At 45.7% G+C, this 22,615-nt stretch overlaps 1 protein-coding gene across 2 annotated transcripts in view; it reads left to right on the top strand.

Annotated features, from left to right (window-relative positions):
* The window catches only part of LOC113029984 (dachshund homolog 2-like), a 36,973-nt gene extending 22,088 nt beyond the window's left edge, over window positions 1-14,885 (top strand). Inside the window, exons 3-12 of one of the 2 annotated variants that reach the window (XM_026180962.1) lie at window positions 1,190-1,318; window positions 1,404-1,535; window positions 1,624-1,778; window positions 1,892-2,033; window positions 2,202-2,243; window positions 2,750-2,907; window positions 3,620-3,767; window positions 3,878-3,997; window positions 13,324-13,383; window positions 13,810-14,885. In XM_026180962.1, coding sequence (XP_026036747.1) covers window positions 1,190-1,318; window positions 1,404-1,535; window positions 1,624-1,778; window positions 1,892-2,033; window positions 2,202-2,243; window positions 2,750-2,907; window positions 3,620-3,767; window positions 3,878-3,997; window positions 13,324-13,383; window positions 13,810-13,847 — 1,124 coding nt within the window. In that variant the 3' untranslated portion in view covers window positions 13,848-14,885. Of the gene's footprint in view, window positions 1-1,189; window positions 1,319-1,400; window positions 1,536-1,623; window positions 1,779-1,891; window positions 2,034-2,201; window positions 2,244-2,749; window positions 2,908-3,619; window positions 3,768-3,877; window positions 3,998-13,323; window positions 13,384-13,809 lie in introns of both variants that reach the window. The other variant, XM_026180961.1, reaches the window with a different exon arrangement.
* The last annotated feature ends 7,730 nt before the right edge of the window (window positions 14,886-22,615 follow it).

Genomic DNA, 22,615 nt, shown 5'->3' with positions numbered 1-22,615 from the left:
GATGAGGATGTAACATCCTGGACAGGGAGGAACGCTGGTTTGAGGGCGGAGTCAAGGAGGCCATTTACGTGAAAAGGGAAAGACCATCTCTGAATGGAGGAGGGGCCTAAGGGTACATCTGTCACCATCTTACAATGCTGTGATTGCAGCCATTCCCCACCTCTCTGTGAATGGGACTCATGGTTATTGATCAGTGGTTGTTGATCAATGGTCATGAGAATTTGCATATTAATGATCATAAACTGACCTACCAGCACATTGTGACCTAACCCTAACCCTGCTGGTTTCAGTCATTATGCAAATGTCCTGTTTATAAGGTTGATACCTGCAGTCAGCTAAGACTGAAGACGTCACCTGATGATGATGATGAAACGTTTCTCCCACTGAAAACATCCAGATGAACAGAATCAACTTTCAGGATTTCCTTTCCTGGATGACTGAGCGTGCATGAACACATTTAAGAAATGAAACATTTCACAGTCACAGGTTGTCAGACTGTCACTTCCTGCACCAGCATCTCCTTCCTGCTGAATGTTCTTCCACAATAAGAGCAGGTGTTTTATTTCAATACTGAGAGAACAGGAGAACTCAAGGTCAGTTTGCTGCTGTGATGAGACTTCACACACGAGGTCACCATGCTAACAGTTTCCCCTTACTTCCAGTCTTTGTGCTAAGCTAGGCTAATCACCCATGGCTGTCACTCTCACAGAATCTGCTGCAGAACAAAAGGATCAAACTTTCTTTGTGTTTTTGTTCATTTAACAAGCCACAGGGAGACCGACCACTCGTTAGCATCGAATTAATTGGTGCAGCTAATTAACTGGGCCAAGTGGCTGCAGGGAGAGATCGATCGAGAGTGTCGAGAGACACCAGCAGTCACTGGAGACTTTCAGGCTGCCAGGGTTGTTAATTATTGATCAGTCAGCAACTTCCTGAAAACAGTTACCTTCATCACCTCCTCCTCCTCCTCCTCCTCTCTAGGAAGAAAAAAGCTTTCATGACCAACAAAGACGATTCAGTCTCGCTCTGATTTCTGAAGGACTAAACGGATTCTTCACATCATCATCATCATCTCCACACATCTCATCAAACATTTACAGCAGAAACAATCCAAACCCTTCTTTTGTGAGTGCAGCGGCGCCCCCTTCAGGACACACTCTGCCATCACTCTTTGTTCTCCTGTCTGCAGGGCTGACAGCGGCGGCAGCGATGGCCGAGATTCTGAGGCTCCAGAAGATGCGGATGATGATGCGTTTCCATGGCAGCAGTGATCAGCAGCGACCTTACAGCAGACCTGAGTCAGAGAACGAGGACACGGGTTCGATTCCATCAGTTTATTCCAATCTGACACTATAGCAAATCAAAGGACGGCACCAAAGTCTAAACCTTTGTTCCCTCAGCAGGAGGCAGTGAAGGATCCTGGGAAAAGGAGCAGCAGCTCCTCTCTCCTCCCCCCTCAGTTGTAGCGCCTCTTGCTGGTTCGGCATCCCTACATTTCAACACTTTGCAGCAGCAGAGCTCGCTGTTAGCCAACCGTGAGTCACCGCTCTCTTCTCATTGGACGCCTGATCATTGTTAGCTTAGCGTCACAGCACATAACTTATCTGTGTCCGCCCTCCTCAGGCCTGTCAGACCTTCCATTTATGGTTATGCCACATCCCATCCTCCCTGTGGGCTTGCCTCCTGCCAGTGTTGCTATGGCGATGAATCACATGAGTCAGCTCAGTGATTTAGCAAACATGGCCGTTGTGTCACAGGTCCACACAGAAGAGAGCAAGGTAAAAGCTAGCAGCAGCAAAAGTACCAGAGCTAATGCCAAAAGAGCCAATGCTAAAGGGACTAATGCTAGCAGTGTTAATATTACCAGCACTAATGCTAAGTGTGTGTTCAGGAGTCTCCTCTAGGTAGCCCCTCCCCCACTCCCAGCGATGATGAGCTCCACCCACAGGAACCAACCAGCCAATCGCCTTCTAGGGCATCTTCATCATCATCATCATCATCACCCCTTCCACCAGCACAAACACCAGAGCTGGGTAACCACTCACAGTAGACATACTTATGTGAACTATGACAGCTTTGCTCTTTGTCGCCTCAAAGTCCCCGTAATGTGATTGTAACAGTATGTCCCCACAATACTTCTAAACAAGAACACACACGCACACAGTCACTGATCTGCACGTTTTCATGTGTTCACACTACAGATGGGGAGCCAGGAAACATCAAACAGGCTTTGAAAGAAAAAGGTGTGTGTGTGTGTGTGTGTGTGTGTGTGTGTGTGTGTGTGTGTGTGTGTGTGTGTGTGTGTGTGTGTGTGTGTGTGTGTGTGTGTGTGTGTGTGTGTGAGAGAGAGAGGAGCAGCTGGTACATGAACAGTAACGGGTCCTGAGGTGTTTGGATACAGACTCCGGCCCAACTGATATTTATGTCTCTGAGTCTGTGGCCCTGGTTCAGCTTCATCCTCGGCTCGTCCATCAGACTCAGTTTAAAGGACGACTGCATGTGTAACTCAGAACAGGATAACATGCAGATAATGGGCCTGACTTTAGCTTCAGCTCGTGAGATCGCCCTCTGCTGTTGGTATCAGCAGTGACCGAGCTAATGTAAGACATGACAGTGTAGCGCCAGTGATGGTTCTACTGTGGAGATCGTGTACGACAGCAGCGAGAACAGATGATGACGTAGAACATTAAAGTACAATAAAGTCCAGATGTTTTTATTTTTGTTTAAGCTGCTTTTCTCCTACCTGCAGAGGACAGCCTGCTGCCCCTCCCCCTCATCAAACCAACCTATGAGAAGCTGGCACTCACCTCCCAGTCACTGTCAATCAAACACACAAACCCCACCTTTGCTCCGTTCCTATTGGCTGAGGGTCTGTCATCGATGGAGACGCTGCTGACCAACATACAGGTGATAGACCGAGATGATGGAGGTGAAATATTCATATAGAGACATCAATGTAGTGTTGTGGAAGTTTTCCCTTAAATAAAGCCTGCAGACGAGCGGTGAGCAGTAGCTAACATTCTTTAATCAAACACAAAGAACAGAAAACCAAGCTTGGTGGAGCCTGCATGACCGCGGGGCAGGTCAGCAGAGTCTCCCTGAGCCTAGCATGGCTCTCAGTTAAATGCCTTCTCCAGGAACAAAAGGCAGTGCACAGCTGTTTCACACCTTAAGGTTCACACTCCCTTGCTGCCTCCCAGAGTCCTCGAAGAGACAAAAGACTCTTCCTGTGGAGTTGTCTGCTTCCCCCAACTTCCTTACTAGACCCCCACCATTTGTCTTAACGTATGAGTGTCAGACAGTTAAAATCCAGTGGCACCAAGGCATCATACAATAAAATAATGTGATTAATACGTAAGTAAAAGAAATTCCTCTACAGTCGAGACATCAGTTCAGCTCATGAGGAGGAATGTTGACCATGAAATCAAAAAGCTGAGACTGGAATATTTCAAATTGAGCAAATGTGAAATCAATACAAGGTTACATGACGAGGATGTGGGAACTCGGGAATCTGAGACATGTTAATGTGCAGAATTTAAAATACTGTGAGGGAACATCAGAGATGCAGAGACGAAAAGTACCTGAGAACATCAGGGACTTACCTGCGTGTGTTTCTCAGGGTCTCCTGAAGGTGGCGGTGGAGAGCGCTCGCTCTCAGGACAAACAGAGCCAGCAGGAGAGGAAAGAGTTAAAGCTGGAGCTGGAGAGAGAGAGGGACGCCCGACAGACGCTGCAGAGACAGCTGAGCTCCGAGCTGCACAACAGAGGTGAGACAGGTGTAACAGGTCAGAGGTCAAGTGAGCTCTAATGGACTAGAGGTGAGAGAGGTGAGAACTGTTCACACTACCTGTCCTCTTCGTCTCATCTTCCTCATCAGTGTCGATCCAGCGGAGGCTGAAGAAGGAGAAGAAGGCAAAGAGGAAGCTGCAGGAGGCGCTGGAGTCGAGGAGGAGAGAGCAGGTGGAGCGAGCGCTCAAACACTCGGACGGCCTCACAGGTGAACAAGCAGCAGAGCACAGGAGCTGTATCTAACCTGTGATTGGCTGAGCTGTATCTAACTTGTGATTGGCTGAGGTGTATCTAACCTGTGATTGGCTGAGCTGTATCTAACCTGTAATTGGCTGAGATGTATCTAACCTGTGATTGGCTGAGATGTATCTAACCTGTGATTGGCTGAGCTGTATCTAACCTGTGATTGGCTGAGATGTATCTAACCTGTAATTGGCTGAGCTGTATCTAACCTGTGATTGGCTGAGGTGTATCTAACCTGTGATTGGCTGAGGTGTATCTAACCTGTGATTGGCTGAGCTGTATCTAACCTGTGATTGGCTGAGATGTATCTAACCTGTAATTGGCTGAGCTGTATCTAACCTGTGATTGGCTGAGGTGTATCTAACCTGTGATTGGCTGAGGTGTATCTAACCTGTGATTGGCTGAGCTGTATCTAACCTGTGATTGGCTGAGGTGTATCTAACCTGTGATTGGCTGAGCTGTATCTAACCTGTGATTGGCTGAGGTGTATCTAACCTGTGATTGGTTGAGCTGTATCTAACCTGTGATTGGCTGAGGTGTATCTAACCTGTGATTGGCTGAGCTGTATCTAACCTGTGATTGGCTGAGCTGTATCTAACCTGTGATTGGCTGAGCTGTATCTAACCTGTGATTGGCGACGCAACGAAGGCTGTCCAACTTTGTAGACTCCTCCGAATGCAGCTGACAAATGTGTCCTCCTTTTACCTGAATTTGAAGGATGGGTCGGGTGTGTCCTTCGTGGCCCACCATATCCCAGAATTCATAGCGCGGCCCAGCCAATTCCAGTTTTCAACAATGGCGGCAGCTGCTTAGTTTTAATTGATTCCGTAAAGGACTCGATGTTACTCTTCCTGATGATGCTTTAGATGGAGAGACTTTTGAGGGATGGTTGTTATGAGGAGAGGCATAACAGAAACTTTGCCAGCAGCACACACGACTTTCAGTCTTTTACCCAGGCTAATCTGCCATTTTCCCTCCTTGGTTAGGTTTAGGGATTAGAGATCTGATCTGCATTATCATTTTAAAATTTGGGACACATCATCAGTTGTGGACCTTGGATTCATCGGATGTTTCGGCCATTATCACTAGAATCCCTCATCCAAGGAGGCCCTGCCAGGGTTGATCAGGCCCTGGAGTGTCACTGGTTTATGTTAAATTGTTATATCTCTTCTTCTTTCTTCTGTTTAGTTTCCTACAGTTTATTTTCTATCTATTCACTGCAACTGAGAAATAAGGTTCAAGGTTCTTTATTTGTCACATGCATAGTTATACAAGTATAACACACAGTGAAATGTAGCCTGACACGCTCCTCGACATGTGCAAAAATTGGGGGGGGGGGGGGGTAGAGGAAGAACATTATATATATATATATATATATATATATTAGGGGTGCAACGATATTCGTATCGATATTGAACCGTTCGATACAGTGCTTTCGGTTCGGTACGCATATGTATCGAACAATACAACATTTGTAATTTATTTTATCAACTTTCCTTCCGACGATGCTGTCTGTGTTGAGCGCTCAGTGAATCTGCGTTCGACTACTCCGCCTAGGCTGCACTGTCAACAGTGCATCATCAGAAGGAAGAGCGCAGGGCAAGCTAGCGAGACAGAAGTTAAGCTCTCCTTACAACATGGACCTCCCCCACTCTCATTCAGATCTGGCGTTTGGAATTATTTTGGTTTTCATGTGACGTATGACCCTGAAGGTAAGCGAGTCATGGACTAAAGTAAAACAGTATGTTGGATGTGCCATGCAATGCTCAATTACATGGGTGGGAACTAGTGTGTTAGCGCAGTTAGCTCGTTAACGGAGATTTGCCGTGTTGTGGCGTTAAGGTCATTTCAACGAGATTAACCTGAAAGCACTAGTGGGAACACAACGAATATGACTGCACATTTACGCCGACATCATCCTAGTGCAAAGACAAAAACAACAAGCATGCTACTAACTTTAGCCGAGTCATTTAGACAGCTGTTAGCACATGATTCTCCTTATGCTGCTGAGAATATAGCCCAGAAGAAGCGGATAGTATAGCTTTTATTTTGGAAAGAGACATTTCTCTGTAATAAACTCTTTTCCAAAGATGAGTGATTCCTCCATCAGATACAGGGCTCGCAATATCGCTAGCCCGACGTCCTGGGGCTATCTCTGCCCTGCCTGTCGGGCTATTGTAGGAAGAAAAATATATGTCAATGCTTTTGCATTCTTTCAGAAATGTAGCTGGGTAATTATGTCATTGGCATCGGTGAGCCACTGTCAATATGTGACATATTGAAATCGCGTTTGAATTTGCGCTTGTTTTTTTGCTTTCACTTTGCAATCGCGCGAACTGTGTATAGAGAGCGACAGCACTGATCTGTGAGTGATGATAATTTGCGCACCAATTCCTCTGACATCGTCTTATTAATCGTTAGCTTACTATGCAAACATGACAAGTGAAATCTCCCGCAGCTTAAACATGTGAGAGGTTGATCGCAGAGAATCGCTGAGCTTATGTGAGTGAGCGTGTAAAAGCATTTCAGTTCTGCTGAGCCAAATAAGACAGGTCAGGGTGAAGAAGTGACAGCCAAAGAAAAGCTTACCACAAAACGGAGAAGTTATGACAAATCAGACTATAAGGCAAAAAGAAAGTGCAGCTTTATGGTTTCATGGACAAAAGAATTTCTGTGGCTGCAATATGACGAGCTAAAAAACAACACGCACAAGGGTTAGGGTTAAATTTAAAAACTGTACTTTTGTGTTAAAATATATATTTATAATTTTAATAAATGACAAATTAAAAAGGCATGAACATTTTTTTTGTATCGAAAAAATATCGAACCGTGACACCAAAGTATCGAACCGAACCGTGAATTTTGTGTATCGTTGCACCCCTAATATATATATATATTTTTATATATATATATATATATATATATATATATATAAAAACACCCAGCACGCCCCTGCGGGCGGTTTATCCTTCAAGTTCGGGTCCTCTACCAGAGGCCTGGGAGCTTGAGGGTCCTGCGCAGTATCTTAGCTGTTCCCAGGACTGCGCTCTTCTGGACAGAGATCTCCGATGTTGTTCCCGGGATCTGCTGGAGCCACTCGCCTAGCTTGGGAGTCACCGCACCTAGTGCTCCGATTACCACGGGGACCACCGTTACCTTCACCCTCCACATCCTCTCGAGCTCTTCTCTGAGCCCTTGGTATTTCTCCAGCTTCTCGTGTTCCTTCTTCCTGATATTGCTGTCATTCGGAACCGCTACATCGATCACTACGGCCGTCTTCTTCTGTTTGTCTACCACCACTATGTCCGGTTGGTTAGCCACCACCATTTTGTCCGTCTGTATCTGGAAGTCCCACAGGATCTTAGCTCGGTCATTCTCCACCACCCTTGGGGGCATCTCCCATTTTGACCTCGGGACTTCCAGGTTATACTCGGCACAGATGTTCCTGTACACTATGCCGGCCACTTGGTTATGGCGTTCCATGTATGCCTTGCCTGCTAGCATCTTGCACCCTGCTGTTATGTGCTGGATTGTCTCTGGGGCATCTTTACACAGCCTGCACCTGGGGTCTTGCCTGGTGTGATAGACCCCAGCCTCTATGGATCTTGTGCTCAGAGCTTGTTCTTGTGCTGCCATGATTAGTGCCTCTGTGCTGTCTTTCAGTCCAGCTTTGTCCAGCCACTGGTAGGATTTCTGGATATCAGCCACCTCCTCTATCTGCCGGTGGTACATACCGTGCAGGGGCCTGTCCTTCCATGATGGTTCCTCGTCTCCCTCCTCTTTCTTGGGTTTCTGCTGCCTGAGGTATTCACTGAGCACTCGGTCAGTTGGGGCCATCTTCCCAATGTATTCTTGGATGTTCGTTGTCTCATCCTGGACTGTGGTGCTGACACTCACCAGTCCCCGGCCCCCTTCCTTCCGCTTAGCGTACAGCCTCAGGGTGCTGGACTTGGGGTGAAACCCTCCATGCATGGTAAGGAGCTTTCTTGTCTTTATGTCAGTGGCTTCTATCTCCTCCTTTGGCCAGCCTATTACCCATGCAGGGTACCTGATCACGGGCAGGGCGTACGTGTTGATGGCCCGGATCTTGTTCTTATGTATGTATATATATATATATATATATATATATATATATGTGTATATATATATATATATATATATATATATATATATATATATATATATATATATATATATATATGTGTATATATATATATATATATATATATATATATATATATATATATATATAGTATATACATTGGGTGAATGTGCAGTAGTAGCAGCAAGCAGGTGAATTCTGTACATTAATATGAATAGACATCTGACTATTTTACAGGATAGACAATATAAACATATTTAAAATTAAAGGAATTGAAATGTACATTGTGCCTTGGTTTAGTGTCTGGAAGAGTCCTGACTCAGTCAATTATAGATGATGTGTGTGTTTAGGGCACGGATGGCTTGGGGATAGAAGCTCCTCTTGAGTCTCTCTGTCCTTGCCCGGAAGATGCGGAACCTTCTACCAGATTGCAGAAGTTGGAACAGTTTGTTGCCAGGATGGGACGGGTCCTTCAGTATCTGCTCTAGTCCGGCATCTCCTGGTGTAGGTGTCCTGAAGCGGGGGGAGAGCAATCCTGCAGCAGCGTTCTGCTGTACGGATCACTCTCTGGAGAGCTTTTTGGTCCTTCACACAGCTGTTCCCAAACCACGATGTCATGTTCTGTGTGAGGATGCTCTCCACAGCGCCTGTATAGAAAATCCTGAGGATCTTTGGAGAGACCCTGAACTTCCTCAGTTGTCGTAGGTGATACAGGCGCTGCCTAGCCTTTTTGGTCTGGACCTGAATGTGGGCAGCCCATGTCAGGTCTGAGGAGATGTGGACACCAAGATACTTGAAGGACTGCACCCTGTCCACTGGAGCTCCATTGATGATAATGGGCTTGTAGTCTCTGTGCTGACCCCTTCTGAAGTCCACCACCAGCTCCTTGGTCTTGCTGACGTTCAGCTGGAGGTGGTTGTCCTGGCACCACGATGCCAGATTCTTCACTTCATCCATGTAGGCCGCCTCATCGTTGTTGGAGATGGCACCCAACACCACTGTGTCGTCAGCAAACTTCACAATGGTGTTGGAGCCATGGGTGGCCACACAGTCTGAAGTGTAGAGGGAGTAGAGCAGTGGCGAGAGGACACATCCCTGAGGTGCTCCTGTGTTGATGGTGATGCTGTTGGAGAAGCACCTGCCCACCCTCACCACCTGAGTTCTGCCAGTGAGGAAGTCCAACACCCATGCACACAGACGGCTGTTGAGTCCCAGATCCCTCAGCTTTGTGAACAGTCTGCAGGGCACTATTGTGTTAAACGCTGAACTGTAATCAACAAACAGCATTCGCACATAGTTACCCTGTTTCTTGTCCACATAATACTTACCTCTTTAGCATTTATGGAGCCTCACTTCTTCAAAGAGACAGAAAAGGTGACAGAGAGAAGTAAGACAAGTAAGTAAGATAAGATAGGAGAGAGCAGAGAGGAGAGCCGGAAGGGGGGCACCCGATCTGGCTTCCCACACCTCCCCGCTGGATCGGGCTGTGCGCTCTACCTCCCCACTGCCTCCCAGAAAAGGGAAGAAGAGCAGAGGAGAGAAGAGCGGAATATTTTTCATTCTTCTTTTTAGTTTCAGTACCATGAGGTTAACTGCGCAGTCCCCAGGAGGCACTGAGACAGCTGTAGCAGTCAACCAGCAAAACTTCTAATGTTATGTTTTACCCTTTGACGCCCCCTGCTGAGGCAGGCCCACCACGATCAATCCTTGGCATGTGTATCGCGGTTAGCTGACTGCCTTAGCTGCCCAAGTGATGTCAGCCCTTTTTAGCCATAGCCAGTGACTGGTCCTCTCAGCAATTCAATTCAATTCAATTTTATTTATATAGCGCCAAATCACAACAAAAGTCGCCTCAAGGCGCTTCATAGATACAGAGAAAAACCCAACAATCATATGACCCCCTATGAACAAGCACTTTGGCGACAGTGGGAAGGAAAAACTCCCTTTTAACAGGAAGAAACCTCCGGCAGAACCAGGCTCAGGGAGGGGCGGGGCCATCTGCTGTGATTGGTTGGGGTGAGAGAAGGAAGACAGGATAAAGACATGCTGTGGAAGAGAGACAGAGGTTAATAACAGATATGATTCAGTGCAGAGAGGTCTGTTAATACAGTGAGTGAAGAAGAAACACCCAGTGCATCATGGGAATCCCCGGCAGCCTACATCTATTGCAGCATAACTAAGGGAGGATTCAGGGTCACCTGGTCCAGCCCTAACTATATGCTTTAGCAAAAAGGAAAGTTTGAAGCCTAATCTTGAAAGTAGAGATAGTGTCTGTCTCCTGAATCCAAACTGGAAGCTGGTTCCACAGAAGAGGGGCCTGAAAACTGAAGGCTCTGCCTCCCATTCTACTTTTAAATACTCTAGGAACAACAAGTAGGCCTGCAGAGCGAGAGCGAAGTGCTCTAATAGGGTGATATGGTACTACAAGGTCATTAAGATAAGATGGGGCCTGATTATTTAAGACCTTGTATGTGAGGAGCAGGATTTTGAATTCTGGATTTAACAGGAAGCCAAAACAGGAGAAATCTGCTCTCTTTCTAGTCCCTGTCAGGACTCTTGCTGCAGCATTTTGGATCAGCTGAAGGCTTTTCAGGGAGTTTTTAGGACTTCCTGATAATAATGAATTACAGTCGTCCAGCCTGGAAGTAATAAATGCATGAACTAGTTTTTCAGCGTCACTCTGAGACAGGATATTTCTAACTTTAGAGATGTTGCACAAATGGAAGAACGCAGTCTTACATATTTGTTTAATATGTGCGTTGAAGGACAGCAGTGTTAGCTAGCTCTCTTATAGCCTGCCATTGTGCCTGTCCTCTGATCCCAATCTCTCTGAGCAGTTTTGCTGTTGTACTAGCAACAAAGCCCCTGCACCCCACTTCCACCTGGCGCACCTTGATCTTCCAGCGTCTGTCCTCTGCCTCAGCTGCCAAGTTGGCATACCGCAGCTTCTTACGCTCAAACGCTTCCACAGTTGCTTCCTCCCATGGTACCGTCAGCTCAATGACATACGCAAGTTAGACCAAAGGACGAGGTCTGGTCGCAGAGTAGTTGTTACGATCTCTGTGGGAAAAATTAGCCAATTATCCAAGTCCACTTGCATCTGCAATCCCTGGCAACCTTCAGCGGGCCCAGGTCCGGGGTTGAGGGGCTCGTCCTCGGCTTGTCCCATTCCCGGACAAATGTTGATGAAAACTGACGCTCCTCTTGGTTTGTGAAAGGTTGAGCGTTGATGGATTTCCTTTTGCGCTCTCAGCCAGACACCAGAGGACCTGGTTGTGTCTCCATGTGTGTCTGCCCTGAGTAAGGCTTACTCTTATTACTTTTTCTCGGTCACAAAATAAACTTTTAACATATTTCCAGGCGAGAATGTAGCTGTGTAAACTTCAAATATCTGCTCAGTTTATCAAGACGTCCAACGTTTTCGGAGACGTCTGTTACCCACCAGCTCGACAGCGAGCCGGGAGGTCGCGGGTCACTGAAGCCGAGAACGGCACAACTCCCGGCACATCACTTTCAGATCACCGCGGACTTTCACTACTCAGGTTAAACATGATATATAAAACACTTGGACAACCTAAAACGTTATTGTTGGGCTTTTTGTTTTATTTGCTCGTGAGTAAATCGGTTTGGCTGAGATCAGTGTTATTAGATTAGGTTAGATTAGATTAAACTTTATTAATCCCCCGGGTGGTTTTCACACAGCTGAATAAACGTCAAACAGAAAACTGATTAAACAGATGGTCGAGTTTACTCCAGTGTCCTGTTACATTTTAGACAGCAAGGAGCAGACGGACGAGTTTATTTAACTCCACCGAGACAGCGCTGACGCAGATCTGAAGGCGAGACCGTCCAGTTTCAGAGCTGTTTACTTCCGGCCTTCTCGGTCTTCAAAGGAACCCGCCCACGTAGACCGCGAAGGTGGATGCAGCCCAAGAATTTGGACACCCCTCTTGACTTCATGTCCTTTTTTTTTTTTTTTTTTTTTTTTTTGCCTGTCCCGTTTGGCTCTTTTGCATCAGAATTGTTGTCTAAAGGCAAAGAAAGATGCCCAACGGATTTACTTTACCAAACTGACCATCCCAGCCTTGCCATAATGGTCCATTTGATTCACCTTTTATTGTTTATTTTATTTTCACTTACTGAACACGGGACAGACTTGACTGGAGGAAAGAAGGGGAGAAAGAAAGAGGGAAAGAGAAACAGCTGAGAAGAGGGACGGGGGAGAAGGGCAAAAGACAAAAACCAACAGAACGGGCAGAAAAAAAAAATACATCTATCGATCACCTGGATCACCTGCTGAGAAAGAAAAAGAAAACAAGCAGAAGAGAACAAGAGTAATAGAATAAACAACATCACAATGATATATGGGAATATGACAGTAAATACTACATATTAAACATTATTGTGCAGCACATAAGATCAACAGAACACAGTGTGCTTTGAGGTAGGAGCCAAAAAGGGTGTAGTTTGTGGGTGTGATCACCCGTGTGTACACCTGTGAGCATGGACGCGCTTGGTTTTTTTAAAAGGTTCCTTCATGTAATGATCTGCTAGAGGGTGTGGGGGGGCCACAGCCCCGTCCTCCAGGGCGTGAAGCAGGTATGGAGGAGATCAAAACTCCAGACATCCAGAGGCCCCCAGAACACAAGAGACCAAGGAAGACCAACAGAGGGGCAGCCGCGCCACTGTCCCGGAAAGAGCTGAGGAGAGTCCCAGATGAGGGCTCACTCAGCAGCCACGGAGCAGAAGCCAGGGGGAGTTGCAGTGACGCGCCCGTGAGCTCCGCCGGCAGCCAGCCGTGCCTGAGTGACCGAGCCCCAGGCCGAGAGGCCGGGGGCACCCCACCTCCGAAGTGGCCCGAGCGAGCCCCAGGCTCCAGGCCCCGATAAGCGGCCGCCAAGGAGTGAGCCGGTGTGTACCTGGACGCCCACCCCCAGACACAAAGAACCACCAACGCACCGACACCTGAGGGAGTCCGCCACTGGCAGGGGAAGTGGTGGTAGGGGGAGATAGGCCTCCAAACCTTGGAGGGCCTGAGATGTCCCCAGAGAGGTGGCGTCTGATACCCAACCTGACATATAGACACAGAAATACAGGCACACACAGATACAAACATCCATTCCCACCCTCATGCTCTCATATGCACTTACTCCATGTCTTCATGTCCTTGACTTCCTGTTGGTTTTCAGATGCTGTGACTCCGGAAAGCGAGCTGGAGAACACCCATCAGGAGAACGCTGCAGCTCACGGTAACAAAGCGCGTCACAGACGCCGTGCCAGCTTCCTCCACACAGACGCCATAATAACACAGCTCAGAGACAGGACGACACTCGGTACTGCAGTACATGCAGTGCTGAGTGTGTTAGTGACCACAGGTGTATCAGCAGAGCGTCACACTCGTCGCTTCCTCATCTCTGAAATATTTGAATGTTGGAGTTTTTCTCCCTCTGCTGTTTAAACTCAGCTGTTGGTGTTTTAGACTCTGTGACAGAAACAGACGAAGGTTTACAAGCTTCAGTGCGTTTAGGTCAGTTAGGGTGAAGCCGTGATCAGACCACTGCAGACGCTGATGCTCGTGCCTGCAGCTCTGACCTCACCTGGTCAGTGTAAACAGGAAGTGTCACACCGAAGCTGTCTGACACTTCCTGTTTTTTCTTCTTCTCTGTTTTTTGCAGAGCACCGAGTGTTCACCAAACCCCCGCTGCTCTTCTGAGGCGGTCGCTGTGACAGAGGAGGAGAAAACGACTCCCATCAGCCAGCTGTCTGCTAATGGACAGAGCACAGAGGACACTGTGAAAGGGGCGGGGTTTCAGTGTGATGTCAATAGGTGAAATGTGACCTCACGAGGAAGCTCTGCCCCACGGGATCTGCTTCTGTGACTAATGTGAAAGTGGGTGTGAACTGTTACCCGAAGGGGGCGGAGTCACAGCTGGACGTGTTTGATGCTTAGAAAACTGCATTTGACGGTGACACAGGTGCGCTCCGGTCTTAACGAGCTTAACGAGGCGGCCGTCCCACAATGCTCTGATTTACTCGACTGTATTTTGTTTACTGTCGTTTGTTTTTGTTTTTTATTAGTAAAAAAACGAGAATGAATCAGTGACGAGTTGAGTTCAGAGCCAGGAACTCTGCTTTTATCTCACTGCAGGAAGCTTCTTCTCTTGGCTCTTGACGGAGGCCGTCGCACTTTCTCCTTCTCCCTCTCTCTTATCTTTCCTGTTTGGCTTCTCGTTTGTATAGTCTCGCTTATTCTCTAACGCTCAGAGAGTCTCCCAGACTTGTTCTCTGAAAACCTAAAGAAGAATAATTTGATCAGCTGGTCCCTTAATGAAACTCCTGGGCTTGGGAGAGACGTTTGCTGCCGGATACTCGATGGTCGGTTGCATCGTGTGTCTGGCAACAATCTACCAGTTCAGAACCACGATAACAGAGTTCAGGCTGATTGGAGCCGGCTCGGTTTATCGAAGAACAAGAAGCGGCTACAAAATCCCACAAGGCTGTCCGACATGATAGACGATGGGCAGGGCTGTGAGTAAGACTGTGTTTATTGAACGCAATATGGATACGATCGTGGAGAAGAACAACGGGAATTGAGAGATTTGGTGACCTGTGACGGACATCAGACCAACTAACACTAACCAAAACAGCTACCATCTCCATCTCATGCGCCAGCTGGATGCTCAAGGCAGCAGCTGACGGGAATAACAAAACTCTCCGTTAGATAACAAAACTGTGTTGTGACTCCCCCCCCCCCCCCATTCAAGTCCACTCGCATCGACTGAAGATTGTTGACTTTTGCCTAACCGGGCGAAAGGACACTTTCTCACACACACAAACACACACAAACACACACAAACACACACATATGCATACTGACACAGACCTCCACTCACCCCCCACCCCCTCCAAACGCCTTCCAGGCTCATGTCTTTATGTTGGGAGATGTGCTGATTCCTGTGCTGAGGTGTTTTTCTGTTCTCTGTTGCAGCTCAGTCTGGGGGGAGTTCTTTTTCTCCTCGTCTTTCCTCATGTTGTGCATTTTCCAGTGTTATACCTCTGACCTGTCTTCCCCATGTGATGTTTGTCTAATGTATGTATGGTCGGAGGGTAAGATGGCGCTGGCAAAGGTCGGCAGCCTTAACCCAACAAATTTTCCGCGCGTGGGCTAATAAAGGTTATCTTATCAATTTTGGTCCTGCTGTGGCTGAAACACAGCCCGGTTCAGCACTGACAGGTTCGTGGGTCCAAATGATGCTCCACAGAGAGCTGATGATGATGAAGGTCAGAGGGAGGATGATGAAGGAACGCACTCAAACAGCTCGCTGACCTGTGAACCAGTAACATGGTTAAACTAACTCTTATAGTGACCTTTGACCCATGATTACCTCAGCTGCTGAACATGACCCATGTTTCTTGTTTTCCTGTTACACACAAACCACGCTGCTTTTACAAACTCAGCATTTCCTGTTTGTTTCAAAGTAAAGGACTGCCATTCCAATTGAATAAAAGCCTTTAACCCTTTAAAGCCGGTCGGAGCGGGCACGCTCTGTTTTGCGCAACTATTTTTAAATCCTGGTAGCACTGCAACCACTAAGCTAGTGCAATAATTTGTTTTGCATATGAAACCAGAGGAGTTGTACTTACATCTGATGCCATCAGCTTGTCCTCGGTCACAGTTTCCTTCCACATATAGCTTTGCAAAAACTGCATAAAAAGCACTTGCAGCAACAAAAACATAATATTGCAGAAACACGCTTTGCCGTGACGTAATTTTGCGGAAATGTAGTTTTTTACCATCAGGGCCTCATGAGCCTATACTGGTGTTTTTAAAAGTTATGTTTGACTTTATGACTTTCTGTGTGGTTTCTGGGATGCTGAGGACTCATATTGCACTGCTGGAAATAGTTTATTTTGATGCAGATGCTGTTTTTTTGCAAATTTGCATTATGATATTTATATTTGTTTTTCCTGCAGTGTATAAAAATTGGTATATTTGAAAAATAAAACTATGGAGACACTTAAAATAAATTTCCTGTTGTTGTAAACCTTTTTTTGCAACTTTTTTGTATTTACAGTTTTGAGGGATAAACCTCTTAAATTTCTCTAACTAGAAATATGTGTAAAAAAAACAAAAACGATTTTCAATTTTTTTGTAGTTTATTGCACTTTGTTGCAATTTATGTAATTACTATGCACTTAATGCAGACATATTATTAACATTTGGGCTATAATGGTTGTATTGATGTATATCAACTTGAAATGCTCCCAAAAATGGCTCCACAGCATGTAAAAATATAATATAAGCTCTGGCGGCCTTGGTTCTATGGTAGGTCTTAAAGGGTTAAACCTTGCAGAGCTTTTATTTTGAAACATCTTTATGTCACCTGTAGTTACCTGGTGATATAAAGATGATACCTGGATGATTACAGATCTTCCTTCACCTGAATCTACCTGTGACCTCTGGAGCCCATCCAGCAAAGAGCCGAGGTCCAACCCGCGTTCTCCTTCATCCCGATGGAAGCACGGCGCTCCTGTCGGGTCAGGGTCACACTACCATAACGCTTGAACAACTGGCACAGTTGAAACTTCCAACAGTTCCTGAACGCATCGGCTCTGTGCTTTTCACTGTTATTAGGGTCATTACGGTAACCAGGCAGGAAACACCTCCAAACCTTCAAATACAACAGAAACACCGTAAAAATCACAAATGTGTAATGAAAGGTGTTTCCTGTAGAGCCATCACACGCTCTGTTCTCCGTGCCAGCCTCATGCTGCTGCGACACCATCAGTGTTTATGCACGTGTGTGTAAAACAGTGTTATGTGTGCTGCGATGGTTTCGTCTGTACGTGTGGTTTGATGATGACCATCCAGATCTTTGCTAACCGGACCTCTTTAAGTCAGAGTTGAATGTCTCTGCTGTGAAGGTTAGACTGCACTAACGTCCCCACAGTGAGTGGCTCTGGCACTTCCTTTGGAAACACATCTTTCAATTCGATTTTATTTACACAGCGCCAAATCACAACAACAGTCGCCTCAAGGTGCTTCATATTGTAAGGTAGACCCTACAATAATACATACAGAGAAAAACCCAGCAATCACTGGCCAGATTACTCTTAAAAAGTACATTTTTAATGTCAACAACCTTTTTTTGAACTGGATAAATAAAGGATAAAAGTCACTGCCAAAAACTGACTGCAGCTTCTCCTGTAACAGGAATGTTGCTGGTGGCTCAAAGTGACCTGATATCATTAATGAGGGAAACATTTGACATGTTTCACATATTATAGACCAACAAGTTATTCATAGCAGGTTAAATACGAGCAATCAGTGTAGGGCAGAAACCGGAAATCAGTTTTTGGCAGACGAATCTAATCTTTTGTTTTTACACAGCACTTTATCAAACTGTTGTCTGCTACAGAGTTACAAGTATTATACTAATAATATAGCATCCACCATCTCCTGCTTGCATATTTCTGAAAACATCTCAGTGGTGTGGCAGCCACGAGTGAGCCCTGCAAACCCTGTGGATGGACGATGCAGTGGACAGTGGGAGGATCCTAAAGCTCTTTGCAGACCACCCTGTGTGATTCTCCACTCACCAACCAGAAAAGACAAACCGCAGGTCTCAGTTGCTGCACCCCATCCACGTCTGATCTTCAGCAACACTGCCAGAGACTTCCTGTAATCTATTACAGTTGTAAAAGACTTCCTGTAATCTATTACAGTTGTAAAAGAAACGGTCCAGGATCAGGTCACTCAGGTTAATCCTGTGTGAACAACTGGAAATGTTGTTTTTCCATCTTTACTGTGTATTTGAAATATTCTTGTTTAATTGTTATTGTTATTTATTTATTGCTATCAAATAAATATCCATGTAATATTGTTCAAAGTTATGTTCATACATGTTAAAAATGCCTGTAAATCAAATTAAATTCAGTGACAATTACTGTTTGTTTGAATCAATTTATTAATAACATAAAACCTTTAAACTAATGCAACACATAACAATGTAACAAATATATTCAAATAAATAAATTTCTCAGTACGTAACTCATTTGGGAACTGATCTTTCTAGAAGTGAAACAGTCGGTCCATCCTCTCCCTGCTCTCCTCTCCTCAGCCTCTCTTTGCTGCCTCATGTCCTCTCTGATGAGCTCCAGCAGCTCATCATCTCTTCTCCTCTTCCTCCCTGTCGTAGGTGGCTGAGCCGCTTCGTCATCGCTGTCGTTTTGGTCACACACTGCTGTGCTTGGCCCTGGAGTGTCCTCAGGGAGAGAGGACATTAGGACAGGAGGCTTAGTGGAAGGCATCTGTCCTATCACCTCATCCATGAGGGCAAACCAGGGCCAAGCAGGACCCACTGACCCCTCTCCTGAGCCTGGATACTTGCAATCCTAAAGGCAGAGGAAATCAAAGATGACAGCAGGCAAATAAAAACACCACAACAACTCTTAGTAGTTGCACATTTATTAACTTGTGTTCTTAAGAATCATCTTCTTGATAACACACAGACGTACTTTGTATTCTTTAAAGTTATCTCATGTCTTCTGGCCTGCAAGGGGGTGACTTTCCCCTGCAGGCCCATCTTCTCCAGAATTGTCCTGATCACACACAACACATAAGAGAAGAGAGGAAACCATGGCAACCATGTTAATCCCTAAACCCAGCAGAACACCAGAGGAACGCCGTGTGGACATCACAGGTTCTGCACAGCAGCGGTCCGTGAGTCGTTTGGTACCGGGCCACGAGAGTTGAGGCTCCGCTGTGAAATTTATGGTTTTCAGGGTTTGTATCGTTCCCTGGGTCTTTCCCTTGTTGTAGTTGTGTCTTATTTTGAAAGAAATATTTACACGTTACCATAGCGACCGGGGCGCATTAAGGGGCAGAGAGGAGGATGTTACTCTCAACGTTGGCGCATTTTCAGGAGGAAGCTGCTAATGAAGTTACACAATGACACAGTTAATTCAAGTTTATTATTATATTTACCAAAGACCCGTTTTTTCCTGGTCGTATCATTTATTTTGTTGTATTTACCCACAACACCTTAAAGGCCGCTCCCTGTCTGACATTAAAAAGGTTGGGGACCGCTGCTGTGCAGCATGAGGGTTAATAAAACCGCACTCATATGAATAAACTGTAAACGGATTCATTCTTGTACCTCCACGCCACAGGGGCCCAATCCTGCACCCAGTGAAGAGGTGATCGTTTTCTCCTCATTTTAATAAAATGACTGTTTGGTCTTTGTTCCTCACAACATGTCACCATAAAGATTAATTTAAAAAATCAAAATTAGCTGTATGTAAGCAGCAATATATGAAAAACCGTGGGACCTACCATACAAGCTGGTTTAGGCTTATTAAATTAAAAAAAAAACATGTCTGTGTGTAACAGGTGTATTAAAAAATAATTCATATTTCATCCTGCAGTGTTGTTTTGCTTTGTCAGTATCGATTATGTATATGTGCTTATTTATATATGTTTATTTTCTGAATTTATATTTTGGGAGCTTTTATTTTGTTTGTGTGACCTTTGACTTCCCATGAAGTCACTTCCTGTGTGCTATTTTCCTCAGTTGCCTAGAGGCCCCGCTGAGGAGAGTTATGCAGAGTCCAGTGAAGTGAAGTCGCTGTACTGTTTTTATTTTAAACAGTTCTGGGAGAATAAGTGAGAGCTGACTCCTCGGGTCACTCGCACAACGCAGAGAACTCACAGCAATCAGAGTTTAAGGCCAGACCGGCTACACGTGCAGATGCCCGAAGCTTAACAACACGACCGCTATAACAATTTAACTTTTGTACCACCAGATGTTCACATACTTACATTTGAAAGTGTTTTCCTCTCCCGCTCCGACCACCATCGTTATCAGAAAGTCTCCTGTACGGCCCGCAATGAATCCTGGTAGGACACGAAGGACACATCGGACCCATCCTTCAAATTTGGGGAAAAGTAGGACGCATTTGTCGCCACATTTTGAGCGCTCTTTGAATTCGGACAGCCTTCGTCACTTCACTGTGACATCATTTCCTCCAAACACGTCCTCGGGAGGATCCTTCCCCTGAATTCGGACACAGCTAAAGAGATGATCTGACATCGCCGTGTTGGTGTTGATCCTGGAACAACATTTACTATGTTGATCTGTAGTGATGGGCAGATGAAGCTTCATGAAGCACTGAAGCTTTTCATCCAATTGGTTCATCCCAGTGCAAAGCTTCTCGAAGCTTCATTTGCTCTAGCAGGACACCTACTGGACGTAGAAATAATAGCTGGCATGAATTTGAAGAGTGTGGCCTTTTGCACACAGCCTGTAAATGTCAACAACAAAAGGAGTGTGTAAAACATGTATATTGTAGTGATGGCAGTATACTGTGTATATTTATGCTGGCAGTATGGAAAATGATTATTTGGAAATGCTTAAAATGGAAATGATCATTTACTGTGAGGTGAGGTGTGGTTGGGGTGTGGACAGTAGTTGTGCTTTTGTAACGTTGAGGTATGGACAGCTACACACTGAGGCTCAGTCCTGCCTGTTCACATTTCATTCTCTAAAAACTAAATTTTCACTGCTTTTATGACCTTTTCAGTGGGGAGAACATAGCTAGGATTTAATGATTTAACAAATCTTTAGTAACATCACTGCATGCTATATTATCATGGCATTTGATGGCTCACCTGGTCTTGCTCCACAATCGGTGTCCCCCTTATTCTCATGCAAAGCTCTGTAGTGCCTAAGCATGGATGAGGTGTTGTTGTTATAGCCCAGCTGCCTGGCACATAGCAAACACTTCACCTTGTACACAACGACAGCTCAACATAAATTGTATTGCACCATCAGTATCATGAAAATACATCTTCTGTAGAAATTTACATACTTTGTTGGGAGGAATAAGATCAAAATGTTCCCACACAGGGGAGGACATCCTCCTCTTCTTAGCTGGCTCCATTCTCTCCTGACTTTCTCTCCTCACTCTCATAAACCTCCAAACGGTCTCCAAACTCTCACTAACCGCAACTCTCCATCAAACACCCACATTTTGAATGAAGTCTGAGGGGTTTATATCTGTCATAGCTCGCGGCAAAGTTCGAACCACTTCATGAACCAGTCACGTGGTACAGCCGGGCAGCGAGGCTGCGGACGTCATCATTTTCAGCTCCTCACATAAATGAAACAAGCCTCAATACGCGCATCGCGGAAACGCCCCCTCCAGTACTCGACACACGCTCCGAAGCCTCGATACAGAACATCACATCACTATTGATCTGGGAACAACACCAACATGACGATATCAGATCGTGCGCTAAAGACATGCTGTGGAAGAGAACCAGCGATCTGGAGACAGATCTTCATCATCACTCTGAGGACAGTCGTCTGTGAGAGTGCTGAGCTTCAGCTGAGCTTCAGGATCAGAGACCTGAGAGAGCATGATGTAAACATACGAGCCACCCCTCCCGATCTTTCTGGGAGAATCCCAAACTTCAGTGCCCCTCCTGAAATTCTCCCGGAGCCACCATTCACCCAAATTTCCCCTGATTGTCCATCCAGACAACAAAAATGAAAAACCATATCCCAGAATTCATAGCGCAGCCCAGCCAATTCCAGTCAGTGTTGCCAACTTAGCGACTTTGTCGCTATATTTAGCGAGTTTTCAGACCCCTTAGCGACTTTTTTTCTCTAAAAAGCAACTAGCGATAAATCTGGCGGCTTTTTCTGGTGTTATTGGAGACTTATTTATGACGACTTTTTGACGTGAAAGGGCGTGTCACTCTTACTCTCAGCAAGCAGCGGTGCTGCCGTGGGCACCTCACCTGTGCTAAAGCGCTCACGGGCGGAGGATAGTCCTCCCCAGCTGCTATCAGGGCAGGAGACGTTCACACCTGTGCGTCCGAACTGCAAATGAATCGCGCATGAGCGAAGCCGCTGCTCCGCACTGACTGTAACGCAGTCAGTTCTTCTTTTACTGTTGTGCTGTTTTGTGGATCACAAGGTTTAAAACTACTTATAAACACACACACACAGTAACTCCACCAGAGCGCCTATTTCAGGTCACTTTTGCCGGTCCAAGCCCGGGTAAAGGAGCAGGGTTGGAACTGTGACATTAAAAAACAATAATTGCTAAAAGAATAGAATAGCCTTTATTGTCATTGTACAGAGTACAACGAAATTGGAGTGCCACTCCCTTGGTGCAAGATTCAATAATAAATATAAATGTAAAATATAAAAAGTACAAAAAAAACAATCGTAAGTACTCAATCAATAGTATGTACAATATATACAGGATAGCAGCATTAATATAATGACAGCATGGTATAGCTAAGCAGGTTCAATTGTTTTTGTGCTTATTTACTACGGTGATAGCTCTGGGAAAGAAGCTATCCCTGAATCTGTTTGTCCTGGTTTTATGTGACCTGTACCGTCGGCCTGACGGTAATAGTTCAAACAGTTGGTTGCTGGGGTGAGAGTGGTCCTTGATGATATTGCCAGC

Source organism: Astatotilapia calliptera, chromosome 10 (genome assembly GCF_900246225.1).
Source record: "Astatotilapia calliptera chromosome 10, fAstCal1.2, whole genome shotgun sequence".
Classification (NCBI taxonomy): domain Eukaryota; kingdom Metazoa; phylum Chordata; class Actinopteri; order Cichliformes; family Cichlidae; genus Astatotilapia; species Astatotilapia calliptera.
The sequence above is the reverse complement of the archived record's forward strand: the minus strand, read 5'-3'. Positions and strand labels throughout refer to the sequence as shown.